The sequence below is a fragment of the Dipodomys ordii genome, unplaced genomic scaffold, assembly GCF_000151885.1.
Source record: "Dipodomys ordii isolate 6190 unplaced genomic scaffold, Dord_2.0 Scaffold42, whole genome shotgun sequence".
Lineage (NCBI taxonomy): Eukaryota > Metazoa > Chordata > Mammalia > Rodentia > Heteromyidae > Dipodomys > Dipodomys ordii.
This window is the reverse complement of record NW_012267258.1, coordinates 9,272,280-9,296,821: the sequence shown is the minus strand read 5'-3', so window position 1 is coordinate 9,296,821 and position 24,542 is coordinate 9,272,280. Positions and strand designations below refer to the sequence as shown.

Below are 24,542 nucleotides of genomic sequence, written 5' to 3'. Positions count from 1 at the left end.
GAAACTTGAGGAAATGCTTATGAAGTTGTCCAACTGGGAAGAAAAATAGTCCATGAGTTTTACTGCAGCTCACAGCAAGGTCATTTCTTTTAGTGATTAGAAACCTAAGTCCTAATGTATAAAATCAAAGTCCTTGTCATATGGACTTGGGTTCATTTCTCTTTTCCCCCTCCTGGTGTGCTGTTACACCCTCAAAGGCCAGCAAAACAGCAGGATCATCAGTAACATTATTACAAGTGAAGCAGAAAACATTACATACATTTCTGGCTTTCTCAGCCTCAAGAGCAATATGCAACTTGAGACAGTCAAGGTTAAGACTCAAAATCATTAGCAGACATCCGAGCTTCAATGGATCACGCCTGTAATCCTAGCTACCTGGCAGGCTGAGATCTAAGGATCATGGTTTGAAGCCAGGCCAAGCAGGAAAGTCCATGAGACTTTTATCTCCAATTAACTAGCCAGAAGTTAAATTCAATGCCAGAAGTTGGTCTGTGGCTCAAGAGGTAGAGTACCAGCCTTGAATGAAAAATACATGTATATGATTAATTGGAGCTAGTGGCTTAAGTACTAGAGCACCTGCATTACAGGCATGAGGCACTGGGTTCAATCCCTAGTACTACCAAAATCAAGCAAAATAAACTTGGAAAAGATCAGTAAATTCATGAGAATTCCTGAAAAATCAGCATGTATTGATTACTAACTCAAAGTCAGACGCACATCTGTCTTCCATGCATTGTCTCAAAATACTTATACCCATAACTTTATGAAATAGATTTGAATATCTCCATTTTATAAGAGGTGGAGTATTGATAAATGGCACTTTGAGGCAAGCTTGAAGTGACATAATTAAATGGTTAAGGGCAGCATGGCTCTCAGCTCCAAGGCTGAAGTTAGAAAAGATCAAAAGCCATCATCAGGAGGCAAAGGCCCAGAGCCATGAAAGCATGCTTTGATTGAGAAGCTGTGTATACATCTTGGCCAACCCAAGGAATTGATGAGGGAAGAGGGAGCAAATTGTGATGAAGGCAATGTCTTTGTTTCAGATTAAAATGGAGAGATTCTGTGTTTCTGACTTTTTAAAAAATAACTTTTTGATGTCTCTAAATGTCCTTTGCCTGATCAAAATGGCATTATGTAAAAGAATTTTATTTTGTCTTGCAGTTTCTGAGGAAGACAAGGGATTTGGCCCGATCTTTGAAGAGCAACCAATCAATACCATTTATCCAGAAGAATCTCTGGAAGGAAAAGTCTCACTCAATTGCAGGGCAAGGGCCAGCCCTTTTCCAGTTTACAAGTAATGTGCCTTGCTCTTCTTTTGGGAAGGGAGAGTTGGATGGAAAACTACCACTCAGCCCCTATGAGCCTGTCCTATAAAGAAACCATGGTATAGAGACATTCACATAAATAGTGACATACATGCTGTGAACAGACATTACCTGATATTCAACTCCTGTTTCTTTTTTTTGTGTACTGGTACTGGGGCTTGACCTCAGAGCCTGGACACAGTCCCTGAGCTGTTTTGCTCAAGGCTAACACTCTACCAGTTGAGCCACAGTGACACTTCCAGCTTTTTTGGTGGTTAATTAGAGATGAGACTCACGGATTTTCCTGGAGGCTTCTTTTCCTGGCTTTGCACCATGATCCACAGATCTTTTCACCTGAGTAACTAGGATTGTAGGCATATACTACAAGTTCCTTGCAGTAGCTTTACTTAAATATATGAACATAATTCACTTTCTATTTCATGCAGAGATGACATTGGACATTATCCATGCCAAAAGTATCTAATGAAGATAATGCTTTTAAACATGCAAAAGCTATATGAAAAAAGTTCATGACCTAAACACACACACACACACACACACACACACACACACACACACACACGTGTGAAGCTGAAATGTTTTTGTAGGTAAGGTCTGAATCACACCACAAATGATGGGTAACATTTCTGTATTAACTACATGTCAAAAACTAGTAGAGATAATTTTAGAAAGTATTGCCTTTTTTAATAATCACAAATCTATTTATATTTACATTTCTTAAATGTCTCCATCTATTGAAATATATCTATAGAAATATATAAATCTATAGAAATATCTTTCTCTTTTTAATGAGTTCTGTATTTATGCTATCTATCAAAAATAACTGTATAAAAAGTAACATTGGAGCCAGGCAACAGTGACTCTCACCTCTAATCCTACCTACTCAGAAGGCTGAGGTCTGAGGATTGTGGTTCAAAGCCAGTCTGGGCAGAAATGTCCAATTAACCAACTCAGGGAGCAGAGTGTCAGTCTTGAGTGAAAGGCTAAGGGACATTTCCCAGTCTCTGAGTTCAAGCCCCAGTACCAGAGCATGTGCACGCACGTGCGCGCACACACATGCACACACACATACACATACACAATGGACTTTTCTGCTTCAAATGATTCATATATTAACAGGGTCTATTTTGATACAGAGGAAGAGTCAAAAATGCCAATGGATTTGAATTTCATTTGTGAAATGGTTTCATGAAGACAAAGCAAGTGATTGACAGGGAAATGGGGGCTGTAGTGGCTTAGTGTCACCTGACTTAATTAAAGGTTGTCACTCAATAAGGTTGATTTTAATAGTAGACTTTTTTTCCTGTGTAGAAAAATAGCATGCTATTGTAATAAAAACAAAGTTATTATCAGAGAATTTCCTCCTACCCCCATTTAATTTTAATTGTATTCATTTTCTCTTGCCTCTGGCTATAATGTTTTTAAGTCTTAAAACATGCACTTAGGTACAAAATCACCATCACTTTGAAATTATTTTTATTGTTTTAATTTCATGCATGGAAGTGCAATATAAATTATAAATAACACATTGGTTCTAAAAGTATTCAATGGCCTAGACTAATTTCTACCCTCAAGGTGTTCAAAACCAACCCGTGCCTAGCCTTAGTCTTGGACTAGCATCACCAGTAGAGTTATGGAGAAAAGAGATCTAACCTAAGACAATTTCACAGGGGAAAAAGCTGAATTCTGAGTAAGTAAATTGGTGTGTTGGAATAACTCATAGAGACATCTAGGATTGAGAGTCAGATTTTTATAACTTCCAGGGGACCATATACTCTTTTGGGTATTTATCCATATAAGTAGATTGATAGAATCTCATAAGCTGTTTCAGTGATGCTTACACTGGGTTCCAAGGAACCCAAGAACATCAGCCACCAACCAGAACAGGATAGTTTCAGTGAATGTTCTAGAAACACAGTTTGGAAAGGCTATGCCCCTTGCTGTCTCTTCCCCACCTGGCAGAGACAGTAAGAAAACACCTGCATGGAGTTCCCCAGGCTCCCTTCCCTCTTCCCCTCATCTCTTCCTCCATCTCCCCCTCCCTTCTTTCTTTCCTTCCTTTTTCCCCTCCCTCCTTCCCTCTCTCCCTCTCTTCCTCTCCTCCACTTCCCCTCTCCTCTTCTCCCCTCCCCTTCCTTTCTCCCTTCCTCCTTCCCTTCCTTCTCTCCCCTTTCTCCTCTCCTTTTTACCTTCCCTCCCAATCCTTCCCTCCCCTCCCTTTCACCCTCTCTCCCTCCCTTTGTCTTATTACTATCAAATGCAGGATACACTCATAACAAAGTTGAACATCCAGTCCCACCCCCGGCTCTGTATGTTAATGTGCAGCAAATCAGGATGATTTTTTAAAATCTTGCAAGTTTTCAACTTAACTGAAAAGTATTTTCTGGTCAAAGCTAGTGTGCTTGTGTGTGTGTGTGTGTGTGTGTGTGTGTGTGTGTGTGTGATGGTACTTAGGCTAGAACTCAGGGCCTCAAGCTCTTTCTATGGAGCCACAGCTTTATTTCCTGTTTTTTGCTGGTTAATTGAAGTGAATATTAGATTTGTCAGTTTAGCTGGCTTCAAACTTCAATCTTCTGATCTCACCTCCTGAGTAGCTAGGATTACAGGTGTGACCCATAGGCATTGGTAACACTTTTTTTCTACAGGTCTTCTTATCAGCTCTTAGAGAAGATCAGATCTGGATTCCAATCAATTTATTCATAATTTAATCCATATTAATTACTGGTATGATTACTGGTATGATTGCATGTCACCAACATTGTTAGATTATATAGTGGGGGGAAATCCCTTTGCCTAGAGTAATTTCTAAGTAATATGAAAAGGCAGCAGTCAGCACTTGCTCTTCTAGGATAAGGAAAATCAGATTTTACTAGTTTGTGCCTTGGAATAAAAAAACCCAACCCAGTTTTGTCATTTTTCAAACTATGTGAGCGCCTTCTAGTGGCTAAAATATGACACTCACTGAGCTTAAGCCTGATTTCAATTAGTTTTATTGAAAACTTTCCTATTTAGTCAGATATTGAGAGTTTATATTTTACTTCTGTTTGAGATATGGTTTTAATATTCTACATAGCATATATACGTGTGTATAAGACCATCTCATCGATTTCAATTCATAAACTGGACGTTGATGGCTCACCCTGTAATCCTAGCTGCTCAGTAAGTTGAGATCTGAGGATCGTGATTTGAAGCCAGGCAGGAAAGTCCATGAGACTCATCTCCGATTAATCACCAAAAAGCCAGAAGTGGAACTGTGTCTCAACTAGTAGAGTGCCAGCCTTGACCAAAATTGCTAAGAGACAGTGCCCAGGATCTAAGTTCAAGACCCAGTTTGGGTATCAAAAAAGAGGGTGGGGGGAGTCAATTCTTGTAATAAAATTCAACAAAACATTTATTTAGGCTGTTTCTATTTAAAAAGAGTAAATACATCATGCAGTTTAACATTGACCTTTCTATACCTTAGGTAAATTATAAATCATGAGCTTTTATTTTGAGAATTGTTAAGTTGTGAAGGAATATCAACCTTTATTATTTACTTAACCATTTTAAATTTTATTTATTGTGTTTTTTTGTATTTTATTATTTTATTTTGTGGTAGTCCTGAGGTTTGAACTCAGCAATGGGACACTGTCCCTTAGCTTTATTTCTCAAGGCTGATACTCTACTATTTGAGCCACATCTCTACTTTCAGCTTTTTTTCTTCTCTCACAGACTTTCCTGCCCAGGCTGGCTTCAAACCTTGATCCTCAGGCCTCAGCCTCCTGAGTAGCTAGGATTACAGGTGTAAGTCACCAGTGTCTGGCTACCATTTTCTTTCATGTGGGGCTATATCCAGATTACTCAGGAGGACTCTAGTAATTACTCAGTTTTGGTCTAGTCAAGATTCCAGGCCTTGTGATTTTTGCTTGTACTTTTTTTTCTCCTAGGTGGAGAATGAATAATGGGGATGTGGATCTGACAAGTGACCGGTACAGCATGGTGGGGGGGAACCTCGTTATCAACAACCCTGATAAGCAGAAAGACGCTGGCATATATTATTGCTTGGCCTCCAATAACTACGGGATGGTGCGGAGCACAGAGGCAACACTGAGCTTTGGGTGTAAGTTAAGTAACTTCTATGAAAGGGTAGGTTTGTTTAGACAAAGTGAAAATTAGATGTCTTTTAATTATGGGTTGAAAGTATGAATTGTCTGGAGGGTTCAATCTTGGGCAATCAATTCTTGGGGCTTTTTCCTTCTATTCCAAAATCCCTCTGAGACACACACCTCTAATCCTAGCTACTTGGGAGGCTGAGATCTGAGAGAATTGTGGTTCCAAGCCAGGCTGGGCATAAAAGTCTATGAGACCCATATCTCCATCTAACTAGCAAAAAAAGCAGAAGTGGAGCTGTGGCTCAAGTGGTAGAGTGCCAGACTGGAGTGGTAAAACCATAGGAGGGCACAAGGCCCTAAGTTCAGACCTCAGTACTGGCACACAAACACAAAAAAATATTACTTAAAAAATAGCTAGGCACCGTAGCTTATAACTAGTTAGGAGGCTGAGATCTGAGCATCATGGTTTGAAACCAGCCTGGGCAAGAAAGTCCATGAGACTCTTATCTCTAATTAGTCACAGAGAAAACTGGAAGTGATACTGTGGTTCAAGAGCCTTGAGCAAAAGGAGCTCTGCTACTACTTTCTCCAGAAGGGGTAGGTTGTTTCTGGTGAGACAAGTCTTCTGCATGTCAAAGTTTGGTTTCTTTTGTGCCAGTACTGGGGCACAGAACTAATCACTTTCATGATTTCCAAATAGGATTCTGCTTTTTCCTGTATTCCTTTCCAGATTCTGAGTTCTTCTTCCTCAGGACCAGAACTAGAAAGCTCAAAATTAGCCCATTTCTCTAAGTATTTTTTTTTTTCTTTTTGTGGTATATTTGCCTTTAGTGGGACTTCAACTCAAGGACTGAGCCCTGTCCCTTAGCTTTTTATCCCAGGCTGGTGCTCTATCGCTTGAGCCAACCCTCCACTTCCAACTTCTTGGTGGTTAATTGCAGACAAATGTCTCATGGACTTTTTCTGCCCAGGGTAGCTTTGAACCTTGATCCTCAGATCTCAGCCTCCTGAGTAGTTAGGATAATAGTCATGAGCAGCCAGTGTCTGGTGGCCTCATTCATGTATGGGCTGTTCTGATGGCTGTAGGCTTGAAGCTCATGACAGAACTCCAATCTAATTCCTAGACCCTAAAAACAAGTTCATTTCCGTGGACTTCCCCATACCTATTTCAAAGTATTCCGTCCCAGAAGTGAGGCTGTTCCTGAAAGGCTAAATCTCAATGACTAGTGCTCTTTCTATGACTAGTGTTCTCTCCATAACATTCTCTGTTTTGGTCTTTTTCTTTTGGAACCAGATCTTGATCCTTTCCCGCCTGAAGAGCGTCCTGAGGTCAAAGTGAAAGAAGGGAAGGGAATGGTTCTCCTCTGTGATCCTCCCTACCATTTTCCAGGTAAACTTCATTTCTCTGTGACTTTAAGCATCTAGGAAATGAAAAGGGCACATTGCCATTTTTCCTTGTAATGATGATACATTATTATTGACCTAATTATCCTAATCATCATGGCTTATAATTCATTCAATAAGCCTCAATATTTGCATAACTTTGAGAGGTTTCACTGATTACTGGTTATAGACACTTCCTTTCTGGTTAATTTCTTGACTCTACTCCAAGGACCTCTAATTATTTATCTCAGTGTATAAACCATATATATGTTCACTTATGTCCTTATTAAAATTCCTCTTAAATGGAGAAATTATAATAGATTTTTCTAGAAATTATGATAGATTTTTCTAAAACAGAACAGCATCAAAGAATCATTTCCTTAACAAGTTGACATCTACAAATAGACTGTGAATTGTAGCTAAATATCAGATAAAAAAGACTTAAGTTATTAGTCTTTCTTATTTTTTTCAGTTGTGGGGCTTGAACTCTGGGCCTGGGCACTGTCCCTGAGCTCTTCAGCTCAAGGCTTGAGCCACAGTGCCACATCCAGTTTTCATGTGGTTAATTGGAGATGAGTCTCATGGACTTTCCTGCGTGGCCTGGCTTTAACCATGACCCTCAGATTTAAGCCTCCTGAGTAGCTAGGATTACAAGCATGAGCCACAGAGCCTGGCAATTATTTGTCTCTTTAGGAGCACTAATCTTCGAGGGCAAGTATTCACGTTAGAAAAGAGGCACCCAGTGCTGGTAGCTCATGCCTATAATCCTAGCTACTCAGGAAGCTGAGGTCTGAAAAATCATAGTTCAAAGCTAGCCCAGGAAGGAAATTCTGTGAGACTCTTATTGCCAATTAACTGCCAAGAAGCTGGAAATGAGCTGCGGCTCAAGTGATAGAGTACTAGCCTCTCATGGAAACAACAACCACCACAACAAACAAGTGAGAACACAAAGCCCTGAATTCAAGCCTCAGTACCAGTGAGAGGAAAGAAAGAAAGAGAGAAAGAGAGAAAGGGAGAAAGGGAGAAAGGGAGAAAGGGAGAAAGGGGGAAAGGGGGAAAGGGAGGAAGGGAGGTAGGGAAGAAGGGAGGAAGGGAGGAAGGGAGGGTAAGGAAGGAAGGGAGGGTAAGGAAGGAAAAGTGGAGGGAGGGAGGGGGACAAACCTGATCTAGGAAAGGAGTATGGTGGTAAAACATTTGTCTAGCACACAGAAGGTCTGGGGTTCTATCCTCTATGTTTCTAGGAAACAAAGGGAAAGAAAAAAAGAAAAAGGGACAAAAATTGAATAACATTTAGTATGAAATTCAACTTTGAGTAGCTATTTCTTCTAAATTACCTATCTAAAATAAAACCACTAACGTGTTAAATTAAAAATGAGTACTACCTATACTTACTTTCACTTGCCTTATTTATCACATTTTGCCTTGGGCTAACATAAATAATGCATTTCAAAAGCAAAAAACCATGTTTTTACAGTTTTTAAATTTTTTTTATTGTCAAGTTGATATACAGTGGGGCTACAGTTACATAAGTAAAGTAATAAGTACATTTCTTGTCAAATGTGTTACCCTTTCCTTCATTTTTCTCCTACTTTCCCTCCTCTTCACCCCCCACAAGTTTTTATGCTCTTTATGTAATAAATTGGCCTTTAGATATCCCCATAGAGAATGAAACAACTGACCTATAATTTTATGTGGAATACATCCGTCCAATGTATGTGTATACACATATGCACACACATATTTCACATGTATTACATCTACATTTCATATCCTACATGCAAAATTATACACATACTGCATGCAAAGTTATACATATGTTGCATGCCAAATTTCCTATATGTATGAAAATTATGTGAGTATATAATTATTGTTGTTACAGTATCAAGTATTGATGACTTTCTCTGTAACTATGGTTATCTGATCAATATGCTTCTCACATTTGAAAGTTAAAATAGCCCCACATTATTGAAGTGAGAGACTGTGAGGGCTTAGGCCTTGCTTGAAGAACAGTTGAAACCATAAATAAACCATGTTAATCTTCAGTGTCGCTCATGAAAAGATAATGGTTGAAGGAGAATTGGGATAAGTATGAGCAAGGGAAATGTGAAATTTCTACTAGACGTCCAGAAGGACGTTTGGTTGACAGCTGTATGGGTATGAAGAGCTGTATGGGTATGGAGAGCTGTATGGGTATGGAGAGCTGTATGGGTATGGAGAGGCACATCAATTTGTGATTTATCATGATCTAAATTGATTTTGATGACATAGGAAGTTAGAGTGTGTAGAGAAGGCAGGAGAAGATTCTCAAGGAACAGATTCTGAGATTTCTCTAAAGGAAGTGTAGGTTTCTGTCTCTGTGGCATCTTACCGGGTATGCTGAGGGAAGAGTTTCATTCCTACCATGAAGATATGAGAGTCAATTATCTCTTCAACCTTTTTAAAAACACACATGCTTCTGTGGAAGAACTAAAAACTAAGGCTGAATTTGTTTTATTGTATTTCATTTTATTCAATTTTGTTTTTTGTGTTTTACTGAGGCTTGGACTCAGAGCTTGAGTGCTGTCCCTTAGCTTTTTCACTCAAGGTTGGTGCTCTGACACTTAAGCCATACTTCCCCTTCTGACATTTTTGCTACTTAATTAGAGATAAGAGTACCATTAACTTTCCTGCCCAGGCTGGCTTTGAACCGTGAGCCTTACTCAGCCTCCTGAGTGGTTGGGATTATAGGCATGAGCCACCAGCACCCCATAAATTGAGTTTGTTTTAAATGAATCCAATAGACATCATTAATAACAGAATAGAATCTTAGCTAGCGAGGTCTCCAAACTAGTTGATAGTGGGACTTGAACTCAGGATCTTGTGCCCTTTCTTAGCTTTTTCCACTCAAAAATGATGCTCTACCACCTGAGTCACAGCTTTACTTCCCTGCTTCTGGATGCTTAATTGGAGATAAGAGTCTCATAGACTTTTCTTACCAGGTTTGGGTTTGAACTGTGATCTTCACATCTCAGCCTTCGGAATAGCTAAGGATTGTAGACGTGAGCCATCTAGCCTGGTTTAAGGTTTTGTGCCTTACAGCTCAGAATTTCTTTGGATTGGGGGAACAACTGAATCTACGGTTGGGTTCTGAATCTCTACAAATGCTTTATATGCAACTATTTGCAGTTGCTATACCCTGCTGTTCTGGTGGTGACCTGAGAACTCGTCTGTGTCAAACTCAGCTACATCTCTGTAAATTTCCTCACTTGAAATTTGGGAATGAAAATTTCCCCACCATCTTATTCATAGAACTTGTGATTTTAAGTGTATTTGAAAATAATAGAGATGCAATTTCAGTGGTTATTAATCATCATATATATTGGACTATTTTTTAAATTAAGTAATATGAATCCAAATATCCTGTATATTTTGGACCCAATATTACTATTTACAGAGTCTTACTTTGCTGAAAATGTTTGGTTAACAACTGTAGAAATGTTTCCTCCCTCACAGAATAAAAGATCCAGAAGGAAAAAAACCTCAGCTTTTATAATTTATTACATTGTTCCTTTGGATTTGAGTTTTCCTAAGAGAAACACTTTTATCTGAATGCTGCTACTTATTTGTGGACAGTCAAGTACACATTTCAGTACAAATGTTTATTGGGTTTTATAATAATATCATATAAAAATTGATTGCTTAATGCAATCACAGAGTAAGTACAAATTTTGAGGAATGAAAGGATCAGAGAATTAAAAAAACAAATAAATGTGTTTATTAAATTGATGGCATGTAAGAGTTATGTTTCATGGAAAGCTAAACATTTTTAGATTTTATTTTATATACTGCAATAAATAACTACTAAGGCTTTTAAACACCTACATCATGGAAAATGAGAATCCAATGCATTAATTCCAACTAATTTTCTGTTAATATACCCATAAAATGTGACTTACTATGTCTCACAAAATATAAGCATATTTTCAGAAAGAGAGAGATGGAAACAGAGAGAAAGAGACAAAGACAGAAAATGCATAAGGACACAGAGAGAGAGAATACAGAGAGAGAAACGGAGGAAGAGAGAGAGAGAGAGAGAGAGAGAGAGAGAGAGATGAGAGGAGCACAAACCCTGTAATTTAAAAGATAGGTCCTATAGGCAAAGTACAAAACATTTAACAACAGATACATATATTTTAAAAAGTGAGCAAGAGTAGGAGACCAGTGTAGCGAATACTTTCACAATATGGGAAACGTTGTGCAGATTACATTCTAAACATGCTTACTGAAGATTACGCTATCAACACCCTGAAAAGAAGCTATGGTGAATTTATCAGTATGGATGACTTCTAGTGTGTCAAGGATAATTTTTTTTTAAAAAGCATGAAAATCTCCTAAAATGTTTTCAAATTATTCCTTCTGGGCACACCAAAGTACTTCAGGTATATTGCTAGGAGAACACTGCATTATTTAGCAATGTTAGGTAGGTGGTGTGGTTCAAAGTAATACCGTGAAACTCACTAGATGCATTGCAGTTGATCAAAACAGATTTCCACTGCAGTTGATCAAAACAGAGTTCCCCTGGAGCAAGAAATGTTCTATCAATAAAAGCAACATTTCTTAAACATGTGCTGGCACTTACTCGTGCTGAAAAATTAAGTTTACGGTGATTTAGTCTATAGTACTAAGAGAAAAAGGAAGAGAACTGATTTTTCTTATATGCATGGGATGAAGAAACATATACAGAAAATCCACTGGGTCTTAGAAATCTCAGTTAGGGCTGAGCTCTGAGAACTAAGATGGTCCCAGCTCTAATTTAAAGAGGAAGAATGGCTACCATTGTACTTTTGGTACAGCTTATTCCAGATGGAGATCTGGAGAGGAAGGTTAGAATATCAGCTCTGTTTCCCTGTTACTCTTTTTTTTTCTTAATTGTGAAAATACCATACAGAGGGGTTACAATTACATGAGCAAGGTAATGAGTACATTTCTTATCAAGCATTGTTGCCTCCTCCTTTGTTCTCTGTTCTCTTGATAAGGCAGTTAATCTAGCATATCCCTCCTGTTTGAAAATACCAGTAGGCTTCTACTGTTGTAATGATGTAGGGTTGGGTTCCGCAGTGGGCTAGAGCTTGCTAAGTAAAATTAGATTATTTCTGTGTATATGTGCTGATTGATACTGGCCTTGAATTCAAGGCCTGGGTTTTGTTCCTTAGGTTTTTTGTTCAGGAATGGTACTTTACTACTTGAACCATAGCTCCACTTCCAGGTTTTTTTCATAATGATGGTTAATTGGAGATAAAACTGTGAAAGACTTTCCTGCTCAGGCTGACTTCAAACTTGATCCGCAGATCTCAGCCTTCCAAGTAGCTAGGATTATAGCTACTAGCACCTGTCAGTAAAGTTATATTAATTCTGCTATAAGTCTCATTTGGGACAGAGTTCATATCTATCTTGTTTATAGCCGCACTGAAGGTACTTAAGTAAATTAGAGAATCAGATATTAAATTAATCAGACAAATTGATATATTTAGACAAACATCACCACCATAGCTTGAGTATTTCTAAACATATAATTTAAAATGATAGTACAGATAGGAAGAAAGATAAAGCCACAGCGTAGTATGTCATTTTGAGCTTATTTATAATGTATGCTCAAGGTAAGCCACAGTCTTTGTAAATTAGAGACTTCAACTCCAAATCTCAGTTCTACTTAATGCTCATGAAAATTCCAGGCAAGTTACCCACTCTGACTTTCAGCTGGCCAATCAATGAAAAAAAAAGTAAGAAGGCTCCTAAATTCATTAACTAATAGAAATAAATCAATGGATGTAATTGCTCAATACCATGTTTATATTCATGAAAAACATGGTATCAACTGGAAAATATGCAGAGTTTGTCTGGGCTTTCTTCCAACATTTGTTGTACTCTAATCTCTATTAGACTATGTAATAGCTTATAATCAGAAAACCATCTTTGCTTTTGGAAAAGAGCTTAATATTTAATAAAAAAAATCTTTTCTTCTAGATGATCTTAGCTATCGCTGGCTCTTAAATGAATTTCCTGTCTTTATCACAATGGACAAACGAAGATTTGTGTCTCAGACAAATGGCAACCTCTACATTGCAAACGTTGAGGCTTCTGACAGAGGCAATTATTCCTGCTTTGTATCCAGTCCTTCTATTACCAAGAGTGTGTTCAGCAAATTTATCCCACTCATTCCAATCCCTGAACGTAAGTATTTTACTTGTTGGGTTTAGTGAGATGCCTATAGTTTAAGAAGTTACAAGAGAGGCCTTCTGCATTGGAGATTCAAGCTGATCTGCCACTGCGTATAATTTAACATCATGTGAGATCCTAGATTCTAATTTCCTAGCACCAGCTAGGAAACTTAATCATAATAAATTACATTTTTCAATTTAACTGACCTAGTTCAATTGGCTTCTTAACATGAAATTCTCATCATTTGGTTTTTTTGTTTGTTTGTTTGTTGCCAGTCCTGGGGCTTGAACTCTGGGCCTAGGTGCTGCCCAGGGGCTCTTTTTTTGCTCAAGGCTAGCATTCTACCACTTGATCCACAGCATAATTTCCAGCTTTTTCTGTGATTAGTTGGAGAGAAGAGTCTTAGGGACTTTCCTGCCTGGGCTGGCTTTGAACCAAGATCCTCAGATCTCAGCCTCTTGGGTAGCTAGGATTACACGTGTGAGCCACCAGCACAGAGCGTCTCACAGTCTTTTGATAATTCTAACTCCTCCCTTAGGCAGTTCCTCTTTCTCAGTAGTTTGTTTTGTTTTGACTTACATGTGGTCAAAACATCATATATTTACTAGCCTCTTTAGTGTCGTACAATGTAAAATACATACAACAGATTGACTCTTTCTGAGCCTGTTTCTTATCCTTACAGATGGAGAGAATATCAAATTGTTCAGAATATATGGTAAAAGAATGACATCAAGTATCTAGATTAAGTAGTACCATGTTGTAAATGTTTTCCTTTATTTCCTTTTCAACTTGTTTCTCATTTGTCTTCATCTCTGTGGACAATTCGTTTTTTTTTTCTCTTTTTTCCTTCCTTCTTTCCCTTCTTTCTCCTTTTCTTTCCTTTCTTTTTTCTTTTCTTTCTCTCTTCCTTCTTTCTTTTTTCTTTTTATCTTCTGTCTTTTCTTTCCTTCATTTCTTCCTTTCCTTCTTTCTCTCTTCCTCTCTTTCTTTAGGTGTCACTACTAGGGATTGTTTTGCCAGTACTCTTGCTTGTTTTGCTTTTCAGTTCAAAGCTGGCACTCTACCACTTGAGCCACACATCTTCTACTTCTCACTTTTTGCTGCTTAATTGAAGTTGAGTCTTATGGACTTAACTGTGGAAGCTGGCTTTGAACCACAATCTGCAGATCTCAGCCTTCTGAATAGGTAGCGTTACAGGCATGAGCCTCCAGCCCCCAGCTCTCCTTCTTTCTTTTACACTTGCTCTTTTTCTTTTCTATTTTCCCCCATTTCTTTTCTTCTTTTTCTATCTTTCAGAGTCCTGTAGAACACTGACCACAATTGTTTCACCTATTTCATGATTCCTTGAATTTGTTTAATGAACTGAGTCAGACTCAGTTGCTGTTATTGAAAATGCTTGATCAAGTTCATACTAATACCTAGTGTGTTCAAGCAAGTCACTATGGCAGGGCACTGGTGGCTCACACCTATAATCCTAGCTACTCAAGAGGCTAAGAGCCAAGACTTGTAGTTTGAAGCCAGCCTGAGCAGCAAAGTTTGGAGACTCTTATCTCAAGTAAACCATTCAAAAAAAGCCAGAAGTGGCCCTGTGGCTCAAGTGGTAGAGTTCTATCCTTAAGCATAAAGAGGCTCAGGGACAAGTCCAGGCCCTGAGTTCAAGCCCCAGAACTGGCAAAAAAAAAAAAAGAAAGAAACCCAACAAGCCATTACATTGTGGCTTGACCAGTATCTACATAGAGGAAAGCCTTTTATATTAAAGCCATTCTAATCTTACAATAACACAATATTAAAAAATCATATTGTGCTTAATATTTCACAAATCTTTGTATTATTTTAATCATAGGAACAACAAAACCATACCCAGCTGATATCGTAGTACAGTTCAAGGACATATATGCACTAATGGGTCAAAATGTGACTCTAGAGTGTTTTGCACTTGGAAAGTAAGTATACTTTTACTTTTCTCTGGCATGTAAAGACATGTTTATTTTGTGTGTGTGTGTGTGTGTGTGTGTGTGTGTGTGTTTGTGCCAGGGCATGAAGTCAGGCTTTGCACCCTTGCTTGGCTTTTTCAAATAGCGCTCTACCATTTGAGCCAAGCTCCACTTCTGGCTTTGGTGGTTAGTTGAAAAAAAGAGTCTCATAAACTCTTCTGTCCAGGCTGGCTTGGAACCAGAATTCTCAGATATCAGCCTCCTGGTTAGCTAGGATGACAGGTGTGAGCCTGCAGGCAACATGGTTTTTGTCCCCTTTTAGGAAGTAAATGATGTGTATGGTTTGCTGGAAACAAGAAAATGGTCTTTTAAGTGTTGTGGAGCTCAAGGTCTTGTTTCTTCTATTTAAAGTCCTGTTCCTGATATCCGATGGAGGAAGGTGCTAGAACCAATGCCTAGCACTGCTGAGATTAGCACCTCGGGAGCTGTCCTGAAGATCTTCAATATCCAGCTAGAAGATGAAGGCATTTATGAATGTGAGGCTGAGAATATTAGAGGGAAGGATAAACACCAGGCAAGAATTTATGTTCAAGGTAGATGTCTACATTTTCTGTGAAGTTCTTCAGTGTCTTACTCAGTCATTTCTACAATAACTGATAGTTTTAAAATACTGATATATATATATATATATATAATTACATAGAAGGATATAAGATTTTTATTTTAATCCAAAATATACAATTAATGTAGTTCACTTATTCCCTTTATCATTCTCTCTTTCTCTCTTCATGATGGTATTGGGATGAGAACTCAGGGCCCTACCTAGTTTGTTTTTTGTTTTGTTTTGTTTTGTCAAGGCTGGTACTCTACCTTTTTTTTGACAGTACCTTTTTATTTATGGCAGAACTTAGGCATTATGGCTGAGTTTGAATCAGTAGTGTGCATACTTTAATATTTATTGAGATTACTTATAGGACTTGTTAAAACATAGGCTTCTAGATCCTTCCTTGAGATTTCTGTTTCAAAAGGTCTAATGTGAACTTTGGAATATTTATTTCTAACAAGTTCCCAGAAGACGTAGACGCTACCAGATCTGAAACCAGACTTTGAGAACCTCTGGTATAAGGAATCATTTTTCTTGTACAAAATTACCTTGCTTTGCTGTCTTCTTTGATTCTCGTACATTAAGATGAATATATCTGAGAAGAAAGATTTTTCTTTAAGATGACACTTGTAACTATTTTATTTCAGATCATTTCTGTGATGTTCTATAATGTGGAATAAAATACTCACAGGTTTCAACAAGATCTTTTTTTTTTTTTTGAACCAGTCATAGGGCTTGAACTCAGGGCCTGGGAATTGTCCCTGAACTTTTTTCACTTAAGGCTAATGCCATGCCACTCGGGCACAACTCCACTTCCAGCTTTTTGGTGGTTCACTGGAGATAAGAGTCTCCACAGACTTTCCTTCCCCAGGCTGGCATGGCTTGGAACCACGATCATCAGATCTCAGCCTCCTGAGGATTATATTTATTTTTAACTCTACAGAGTTCCCTATTTCTCTTGCTTTAGTCTCTTCCAAAATAGGAGACAAAAGTTGAGGTCTAATTCTTGAAAACTCCAAATTCATACTTGGACAGATTTGAATTTACATTGAATAGGAAAAAAAATCGAGTATGGATTCGCTTTCCAGACAAACATAATTTAAAGCAGACCTAGAAGTACTAATTAAATTATAGTTTCTTTATTTTGTAACAACTTCCACCATTTCAATGGTGATAACATTTATTTTAGGACACATGCAATAGTTCATGTGTACTTCAAAATAATGTTAAACAAATGTATCACTTATACTTAAAATGATGGTGGCTGTGCCAGGAGCCTGTGACTCATGCCTCTAGTCATAGCTACTCAGGAGGCTGAGATCTGAGGATCATGTTTCAATGTCAGCCCAGGTAGAAAAGTTTGTGAGACTCTTTATGTCCAATAAACTACTCAAAAATAAAAATTATGGTAGTTGTTAAGGTTTGTGCTTGCCATTCATCGTGTTCTTTGCTTTGTAGCGTTTCCAGAATGGGTAGAACATATCAATGACACAGAGGTTGACATAGGCAGTGATCTCTACTGGCCTTGCATAGCTACCGGAAAACCCATCCCTACCATCCGCTGGCTGAAAAATGGATATGCGGTATGTACAGGAGTCCTTATTCAGGAAACATTTGAGGGTGATTACAAGATAAATAGAGCAGGAATGCCAAAAACATATGGCGTACTTTATAATAAAAAGGTTTCGTTAACCAATTTTTTTAAAAAAGCAAGCAAGAATCTAAATATTAAATATCTTGAGTTTAAACAACTTCCTGTGATCTTATCTTTACCTTCTCTCTTTCTCTTTCTCTCTCCTTATTTTTTTCCTTTGTTCCACTTTGTTCCCCTTCTTCTTACTCATCCATCTCCACTTGCCTGCTATTGCCCTCCTTTTTCTTGCCTCTGTTTCCCTGAACCTCACAGAAACAGAGGTTAAGAGTGACCCCCTAAGTCCTACCTTTAGCTCTGGGGACAAGTAGCTTCTCTATCTTCTCCCTGTAATTTCCCAGCTGGCCCCAGAGGAACAAAGATGGAGCCTCAGCTCTATAAGATGAATAGAACAAGAGCCACTGGGCATGGTAAGTGGGTTTTTCTTCCCCCATGCCATGAAAATCTCACTGTGCATTTTAGGTGGACAGTAGGAAAGATGAAAAAAACAAGCCCAAAACCTACAAGAAAGACATTTTTTAATTCAAGTTCATCAAGACTATTTGATTTTCATCCATTCCAGTATCATAAAGGGGAGCTGCGACTCTACGATGTGACTTTTGACAATGCTGGCATGTATCAGTGCATTGCAGAAAACACTTATGGAGCCATCTACGCCAATGCTGAGCTGAAGATTCTGGGTCAGTGTCATTTCTGATTTCTCTTCAACGTGCCTCCCGCAAACCACAAGAGCAAAAGATGATAGAGTACTCAGAGATCACCTTGGGTTGAATTTGATTTTTATTTTTGTTATACCAGTCCTAGGGCTTCAATTCAAAACCTGGGCACTGTCCCTGAGCTTTTTGGCTAAACGCTAGAATTCTACCATTTGAGCCACAGCTCTATTTCCAGCTTTTTTCTGTTTTGATAGTTATTTGGGGATAAGAGTTTCATGGACTTTCCTCCCTGGGCTGGCTTTGAACCACACACTGTTCCTTAGCTTTTTTCACTTAAGGCTGGTGTTTTGCCACTGAGCCTTACCTCCACTCTGGCTAAAGTACTGTAACTCTTTAAAATTTTCTTTTGTTCTTTGAAGATTCTCAGTGCATGTACTTAGAATGAAAGCAATAGTTGGTTAAATTGCATTGTTTAAATATATTTTAATTTAATTAATTCCTTTTGTGCCAGGGCTAGGTTTAAACTCAGAGCCTGGGTGTCGTTCCTTAGCCTTTTTCACTCAAGGCTGACACTTTATCACTCTACTTCCAGCTTTTCTTTTTCTAGTTAATTGGAGATAAAATTCTCATGCTTAGGCTGGCTTTGAACCACAATCCTCAGATCTCAATCTCCTGAATTGCTGGAATTACCTGACTTTATTTTTAAGAAGCTGAACTGTGTAGTCATTTTGAGTTAACATGGAACATCATATTCTTTCAGCATTTTAAAATGGTAAAGCAAAACTTAAATGTGCTACTTATTGATGGATTGATGGACTGATTGATGTTTGTGGTATGGGGATCAAACCCCAGTCTTTGTCCATACTAGGCAAATACTCTACCTCTGAGCTATGCTTTCTGCTTTTGACCACTTCTTGTGTGCGGGGGTGGGGGGGGGGGGGGGGGCGGGAGCAGGGACGGCCATCCTAGGACTTGAATTCAAGGTCTGGGTGCTGTCCCTGAGCTTTTTCACTCGAGTTCAATACTCTAATATTTGAGCCACAGCTCCACTTCTGTCTTGGGGGCTAGTTTATTGGAGGTAAGAATCTCATAGTCTTTCCTGCCCAAGCTGGCTTCAAACTCCAGCCCTCAGATCTCAGTCTCCTAGTAACCAGTAGCAACCTGCCCTTGTACCACATTTGACAAGTTTTTTCTCTGTAATATCTGTCAGTGAATACTGCTTGCAAAGTTACATGGAAGTGAAGACTAGTAGTAAAATATGCATATAATCCAGGCTTCTGTAAGGTTCCCCTCTTTGGGGCTTTCCTCATCCCTGGACTTAATATCTTATAATTACTAATCAAAAACTCCAACCACCAGGAAATGGAAACAAGAGATTTTTTTTTCTTCGTTGCTGTTTTGTTTTGTTCTTACGTTTTGTTGTTCAGTTATCTGCCTTTGGTGGGGGGCGGGTAAGACGGACAAAAGGTGAACAAACATAGCAGTGGTACGCACTAGAAACTACGTTGAAAATGAACCATACAACTTGTGGGTGAGGCTGGGAGGGACAAGTTGGGAGAGAGCGAGGGATGGAGTGACATTGTCCAGAAAGAAATGTACTCAATACCTGACTTATGTAACTGTAACCCTTCTGCACACTACTTTTACAATAACAATAAAATGAAATTAAAAACTCCAGCCAGACACAGAGACAGTGCCTAGGCCCTGAGTTCAAGTTCCAGTACTGGCATATACCAAAACTAAAAAAAGGAATGGGGGCTGGGAAGGTGGCTCAGTGGTAGAGAGCTTGCCTTGCATGCATGAGGCCCTAGGTTCATTTCCTCAGTACCTCATAAGCAGAAAAAAAGTCAGAAGTGGCTCTAGCTCAAGTGGGAGAGTGCTAGTCTTGAGCTGAAGAGCTGAGGGACAGCGCCAGGCCCAGAGTTCAGGCCCACGACCGACCAGAAAAAAAAAAAAAAAAGGAATGATGGGTTCATTAGTAAAAAGAAAAACTTATTCATTTGTTTTCCTTTTTAGCTTTGGCTCCAACTTTTGAATTCAATCCAATGAAGAAGAAGCTTCTGGCTGCTAAAGGAGGAAGGGTGATCATTGAGTGTAAGCCCAAAGCTGCACCAAAACCTAAGTTTTCCTGGAGCAAAGGAACAGAATGGCTTGTCAACAGCAGTAGGTCAGTTCTGAAAGGAGAGACATCTAATTGACATTAACCACAAATGGGAGGTTTATTCTGTAGAAGACATGTTTGCATACTATTAATCTAATTATTTCCTCCAACTTTTCTTCATAGGATTTACTGTCATAAAATGAACAGAGGGGCTGGGAAGATGGCTCAGTGGTAGAGCACTTGCCTTGCATGCCTGAGGCCCTAGGTTTGATTCCTCAGCACCACATAAGCAAAAAGAAAAGAAGCCAGAAGTGGTGCTGTGGCTCAAGTGGTAGAGCGCTAGCCTTGAGCTGAAGAGCTGAGGGACAGTACCCAGGCCCAGAGTTCAGGCCCATGACCAGACTCCCCCCCTCCAAAAAAAAAAGAACAGAAATACTTGTTCATCCAAACCAGTATCTATTCAAGTTACGGTTAAGTTTTCAGGATGTGTATCGTGTATGTGTGTATGACTGTCTGTGTTTGTGTGTCTATGTCTGTTTCTGTGCCTGTGTGTGTTTGAATGAGTTTTGAGGCCTACGCACTGTCCTTTACGTTTTTCTGTCAATGCTGGCACTCTACCACTTGAGCCACACCTTCACTTCTAGCTTTTTGGTTATTCATTGGTGTTAAGGGCTTTTCCTGCCCAGGCTGGCTTTTAACCAGGACTCACAGCAAGATTGTGTAATTTGTAAGAAATTTAGAAAATGGAAGCACAGAGCTATCTGTAAATTGCTTAAGTCCACATAGCTAATAAACAATGGGGAATGAAACAAGATTTTTCTTCCTTTGTCCTTAACAAAGGCATTGATAACCATTCATGTTTGTATAATTTTACACAAGTAACCTACTATGTATTTTGGTAGGAAAACACCATGGTAATTTCAAAACTAACGTATCTTCCCAGGTTCTAAAATCAATAGTTGTTCTCACCCGTATCCCAACAATTAGACCATCTGCCAATATTTTGGTGGGATTCTACCGCTTGAGCCACATCTCCAGCCTGTCCTGACATTTTGTTGGTTTATTTATTTATTTACTTACTTACTTTCTTATTTATGTATTTATTATATGCTCGTCCTAAGGCCTGAACTCAGGGTCTGGATGAGCTTGTTTTGCTCATGGCTATTACTCTGTCACTTGAGTCATGACTTTATTTTGGACTTTTTGTTGGAAATAAATTTGTTGGAGATATGAGTCTTATAGACTTTCCTGCTCTGGCTAGCTTCAAATCATTATTTCTTTTGATAACTCAGCCTTCTGAGTAGAAGATTACAGGCATGAGCCTTTATTTGCTTGTTAGACTTTCTTTAATACAGGCTATACATTTGTATGTTTTGCATACACTCTCAAAGATAATTTGAAGTTTTGGAAATGACATACTTAGGAAAAGTAAAATCCATTACCCCACTCTTGTAATCCTAGCTACTCATGAGGCTGAGATCTGAGGATGATAGTTCAAAGCCAATGTCAGCAGGAAAGTCCATGAGACTCTTATCTCCAATCAATAATAAAAAATAGAAGTAGAGCTGTGGGTCAAGTTGTAGAGTGCCAGCTTTGAATGAAAAAAAGCTAAGGAGACCTGGCCCTGAGTTCAAGTGCCAGTATGGGCACACACACGCATACATACAGAGTAGAATCCAGTGGGAAACAATACAATCTAAATATGAGAAGCTATATTAATAAAGCAGTATTTTTTGTTGTTAGCACCTTAGAAAGTATGAACAGAAATATGGAAAAGGTGCAACATAAAAGATTAAGAAATTCCCAGAGGAATTTCTGTTACAGAAGCTGTTACTAAGGGAGAGTCTAAAAAATATATATTTCTTCAAAAGTTTCTTTAAAAATGTGTATATTTTTCTGTAGTAGTAGAGTAACAGTCTGTCCTAACTTCCAAATATGAAGTCTTGAGGTTATATTTCTAAAATAACTGGGTTCATTGCTTTCAGGCCTGTAACCTGTGGGATCTTGTTCCGTAGTGGTTTAAGTCACATTTTATGATAGGGTGTGGAAAACCACTTGCTTCATTAAGGCAAATGTGGTTCATTAATTTAAAAAGGGAGGGAACACTGGTGGCTCATGCCTGTAATCCTAGCTTCTCAAGAGGCTGAAATCTGAGGATTACGGTTCAAAGCCAGCCCAGGCAAAAAAGTCCATGGGACTCTTATCTCCAATTCACCACCAGAAAACCAGAAGTGGAGCTGTGGCTCAAGTGTAGAGAGCTAGCCTTGAGCACAGAGAAGCTCAGGGACAGTGCCCAGGCCTTGAGTTCAAGTCTCATGACCAACCAAAAAAAGAAAAAAAAAGACTTCTTGAAAGCCTACACAATGATTACCATCTGCCTACTTAGTGTCTTTAAGCAAATAATTATTTGTTCTAAGTAATATGCAGCTGTTATTACATGCCACCATGCAGTGTCCTGGTCCTTGGTCCCATCTTGGATCCAATACTTTAATTTAGTCCTTTCATGGCTATTTGATTGATTATAGCGAAGAGAATATTCATGGCCAAAGGAATTTCATCTTGTATGTTGTGTGCTGACCATTTTCATACCTTTTATGGAATGTATGAAATTTGTTTAATATATTTTTGGCAATAGATGATCTGTAATTTTTTCATCCTCCCCTCCTCTTCCTCCTCCTCCTCCTCCTTTTTTTTTCTCTCTCCCTTCCTTCCTCTCTCCCTCTCCCCCTCTCATTTTCCTGAGCACTTTTACTCAAGGTTGGCGGGCACTCTACTACTTGAGCCACAGCTCCACTTCTGGCTTTTTTGGTGGTTAATTGTATGTAAGAGTCTCATGGACTTTATTGCTTAGGCTGGCTTCGAACCACGATTCCCAGATCTCAGCCTCCTAAGTAGCTAGTATTACAGGTGTGAGCCACCAGCACCCAGCCATATCAGCATTTTTTTTAACAATGATTTGACTTTTGTGATACCAGATCCTGCTTAGGAGTTTTGGATAGATCTAATCTATAAATATCCCTCCTGGGAATGCAAAACCTTCTCCACTTTCCCCCTTCATTGGAGGGCATATGTTCACAGCCTGGTCCTTTCCCTGCTCCTTGCATAGCATTTTCCTAATTAAAATTTCCGTCTTTCCAGGCACTGGTAGCTCACACCTGTAATCCCAGCTACGCAGGAGGCTGAGATTTGAGGATCCCTTCAAAGCCAGCCTGGACAGAAAAGTTTGTGAGAGTCTTATTTCCAATAAACTGATCAGAAAAGTGGAAGTGGCTTTGTGGCTCAAGTAGTAGAATGCTAGCCTTGAGTTAAAGAACTGAGGGACAGTGCCCAGGCCCAGAGTTCAGGTCCCATGACCACCACCAACAACAAAAAATTCAATCAATACAGGCTGACCATTACAGGAACTCTATTTTTATAAAGCTTCCTTGATGTAAAAATTTAATTTGTTATTAATTTAAGCATTTTGGTCTCCCATTAATATTATGCAAAAAAGAATACATCAAGATGATTAGCTTTTGGAAGGACCAAGGGAAAAATACAATTCTAGTGTTGAGTGAAAATCAAGAATAGCATATTGTATACAAATTAGCTTTATGTGGTTGTATGTGTCAGTATTGGGGCTTGAACTCAAGGCCTGGGTGCTATCCCTAAGCTTTTTTCTCAAGGATGGTACTCCCCTTCTGGCTTTTTGCTAATTAATTGGAGTTAAGAGTCTCATGGATTCTGTTCAGGCTGGGTTTGAACCAGGTTCTATTCCCAACATTACCTTATGCACAAAAGGTGCCTTGGCAAAGGATTCTGGATTTTTAAATTATTGTTATTATCTTTAAGTAGTTGTACAAGGGGGTTTTGATGCAACGTCAGTTGATGAGTACAGTGCATCTTGATCCATGTCACCCTTTCCATCATTCTCCCCCATCTCTCCCAACCCCACCCCTCCCCTCAAGTCACCTGCTTCCATTTTCTTATCTGTACATTGAATATGATGACTGCATTCTCCCATCCTTCCTCTTGCCATTCATCTACTCTCCAAGAGGATTTGTAAGGGCAAATATAAATCATGGAACAGAAGTAATTGAAACTGATTTCATTTCCTACAAAAATAGTGGAGTCAGCAGTTTTGTCTTGGGAAACGTTGGGAGTATTTTGCACTTAGGATCTGTGATGTATACCTTTCAGTCTGTTTCTGTCTTTCTTCTTTGTTGTTGAAAAACATTATCCAATGCTACTCACAGTGGGGAGATTTTACAACAAAACACATAGTATTGTAGGAGTTCCTTAACTTTCCTTTGTTTTCTTGCGTGTTGAATGTAGCTCACTATGTATGTATGCATATGATCAATCAGACTGCATAGATGCAGTCTTAACTGTCCCTGTTCCCGTCCTTGCTACAATTTGCATTGAGATAGTTTATGAAATTTTTAAAAAGGATCTTCTAGTAGTGATGCTAATGCATTCGACCTAGCAAAATGATCAAATTATTCATCAGACTGAATATACTCCATTTTTCTTCTTCTTCTTCTTCTTCTTCTTCTTCTTCTTCTTCTTCTTCTTCTTCTTCTTCTTCTTCTTCTTCTTCTTCTTCTTCTTCTTCTTCTT

General features: G+C 38.8%; 1 protein-coding gene across 2 annotated transcripts in view; it reads left to right on the top strand.

Annotated features, from left to right (window-relative positions):
- Positions 1-24,542, top strand: part of Cntn1 (contactin 1) — a 122,761-nt gene that overhangs the window by 7,151 nt on the left and 91,068 nt on the right. For both annotated transcript variants that reach the window (XM_013018742.1, XM_013018743.1), the window contains exons 3-11: positions 1,162-1,294; positions 5,252-5,424; positions 6,711-6,806; positions 12,803-13,009; positions 14,841-14,940; positions 15,343-15,524; positions 16,994-17,118; positions 17,749-17,866; positions 19,859-20,009. In XM_013018742.1, coding sequence (XP_012874196.1) covers positions 1,162-1,294; positions 5,252-5,424; positions 6,711-6,806; positions 12,803-13,009; positions 14,841-14,940; positions 15,343-15,524; positions 16,994-17,118; positions 17,749-17,866; positions 19,859-20,009 — 1,285 coding nt within the window. The remainder of the gene's footprint in view (positions 1-1,161; positions 1,295-5,251; positions 5,425-6,710; positions 6,807-12,802; positions 13,010-14,840; positions 14,941-15,342; positions 15,525-16,993; positions 17,119-17,748; positions 17,867-19,858; positions 20,010-24,542) is intronic.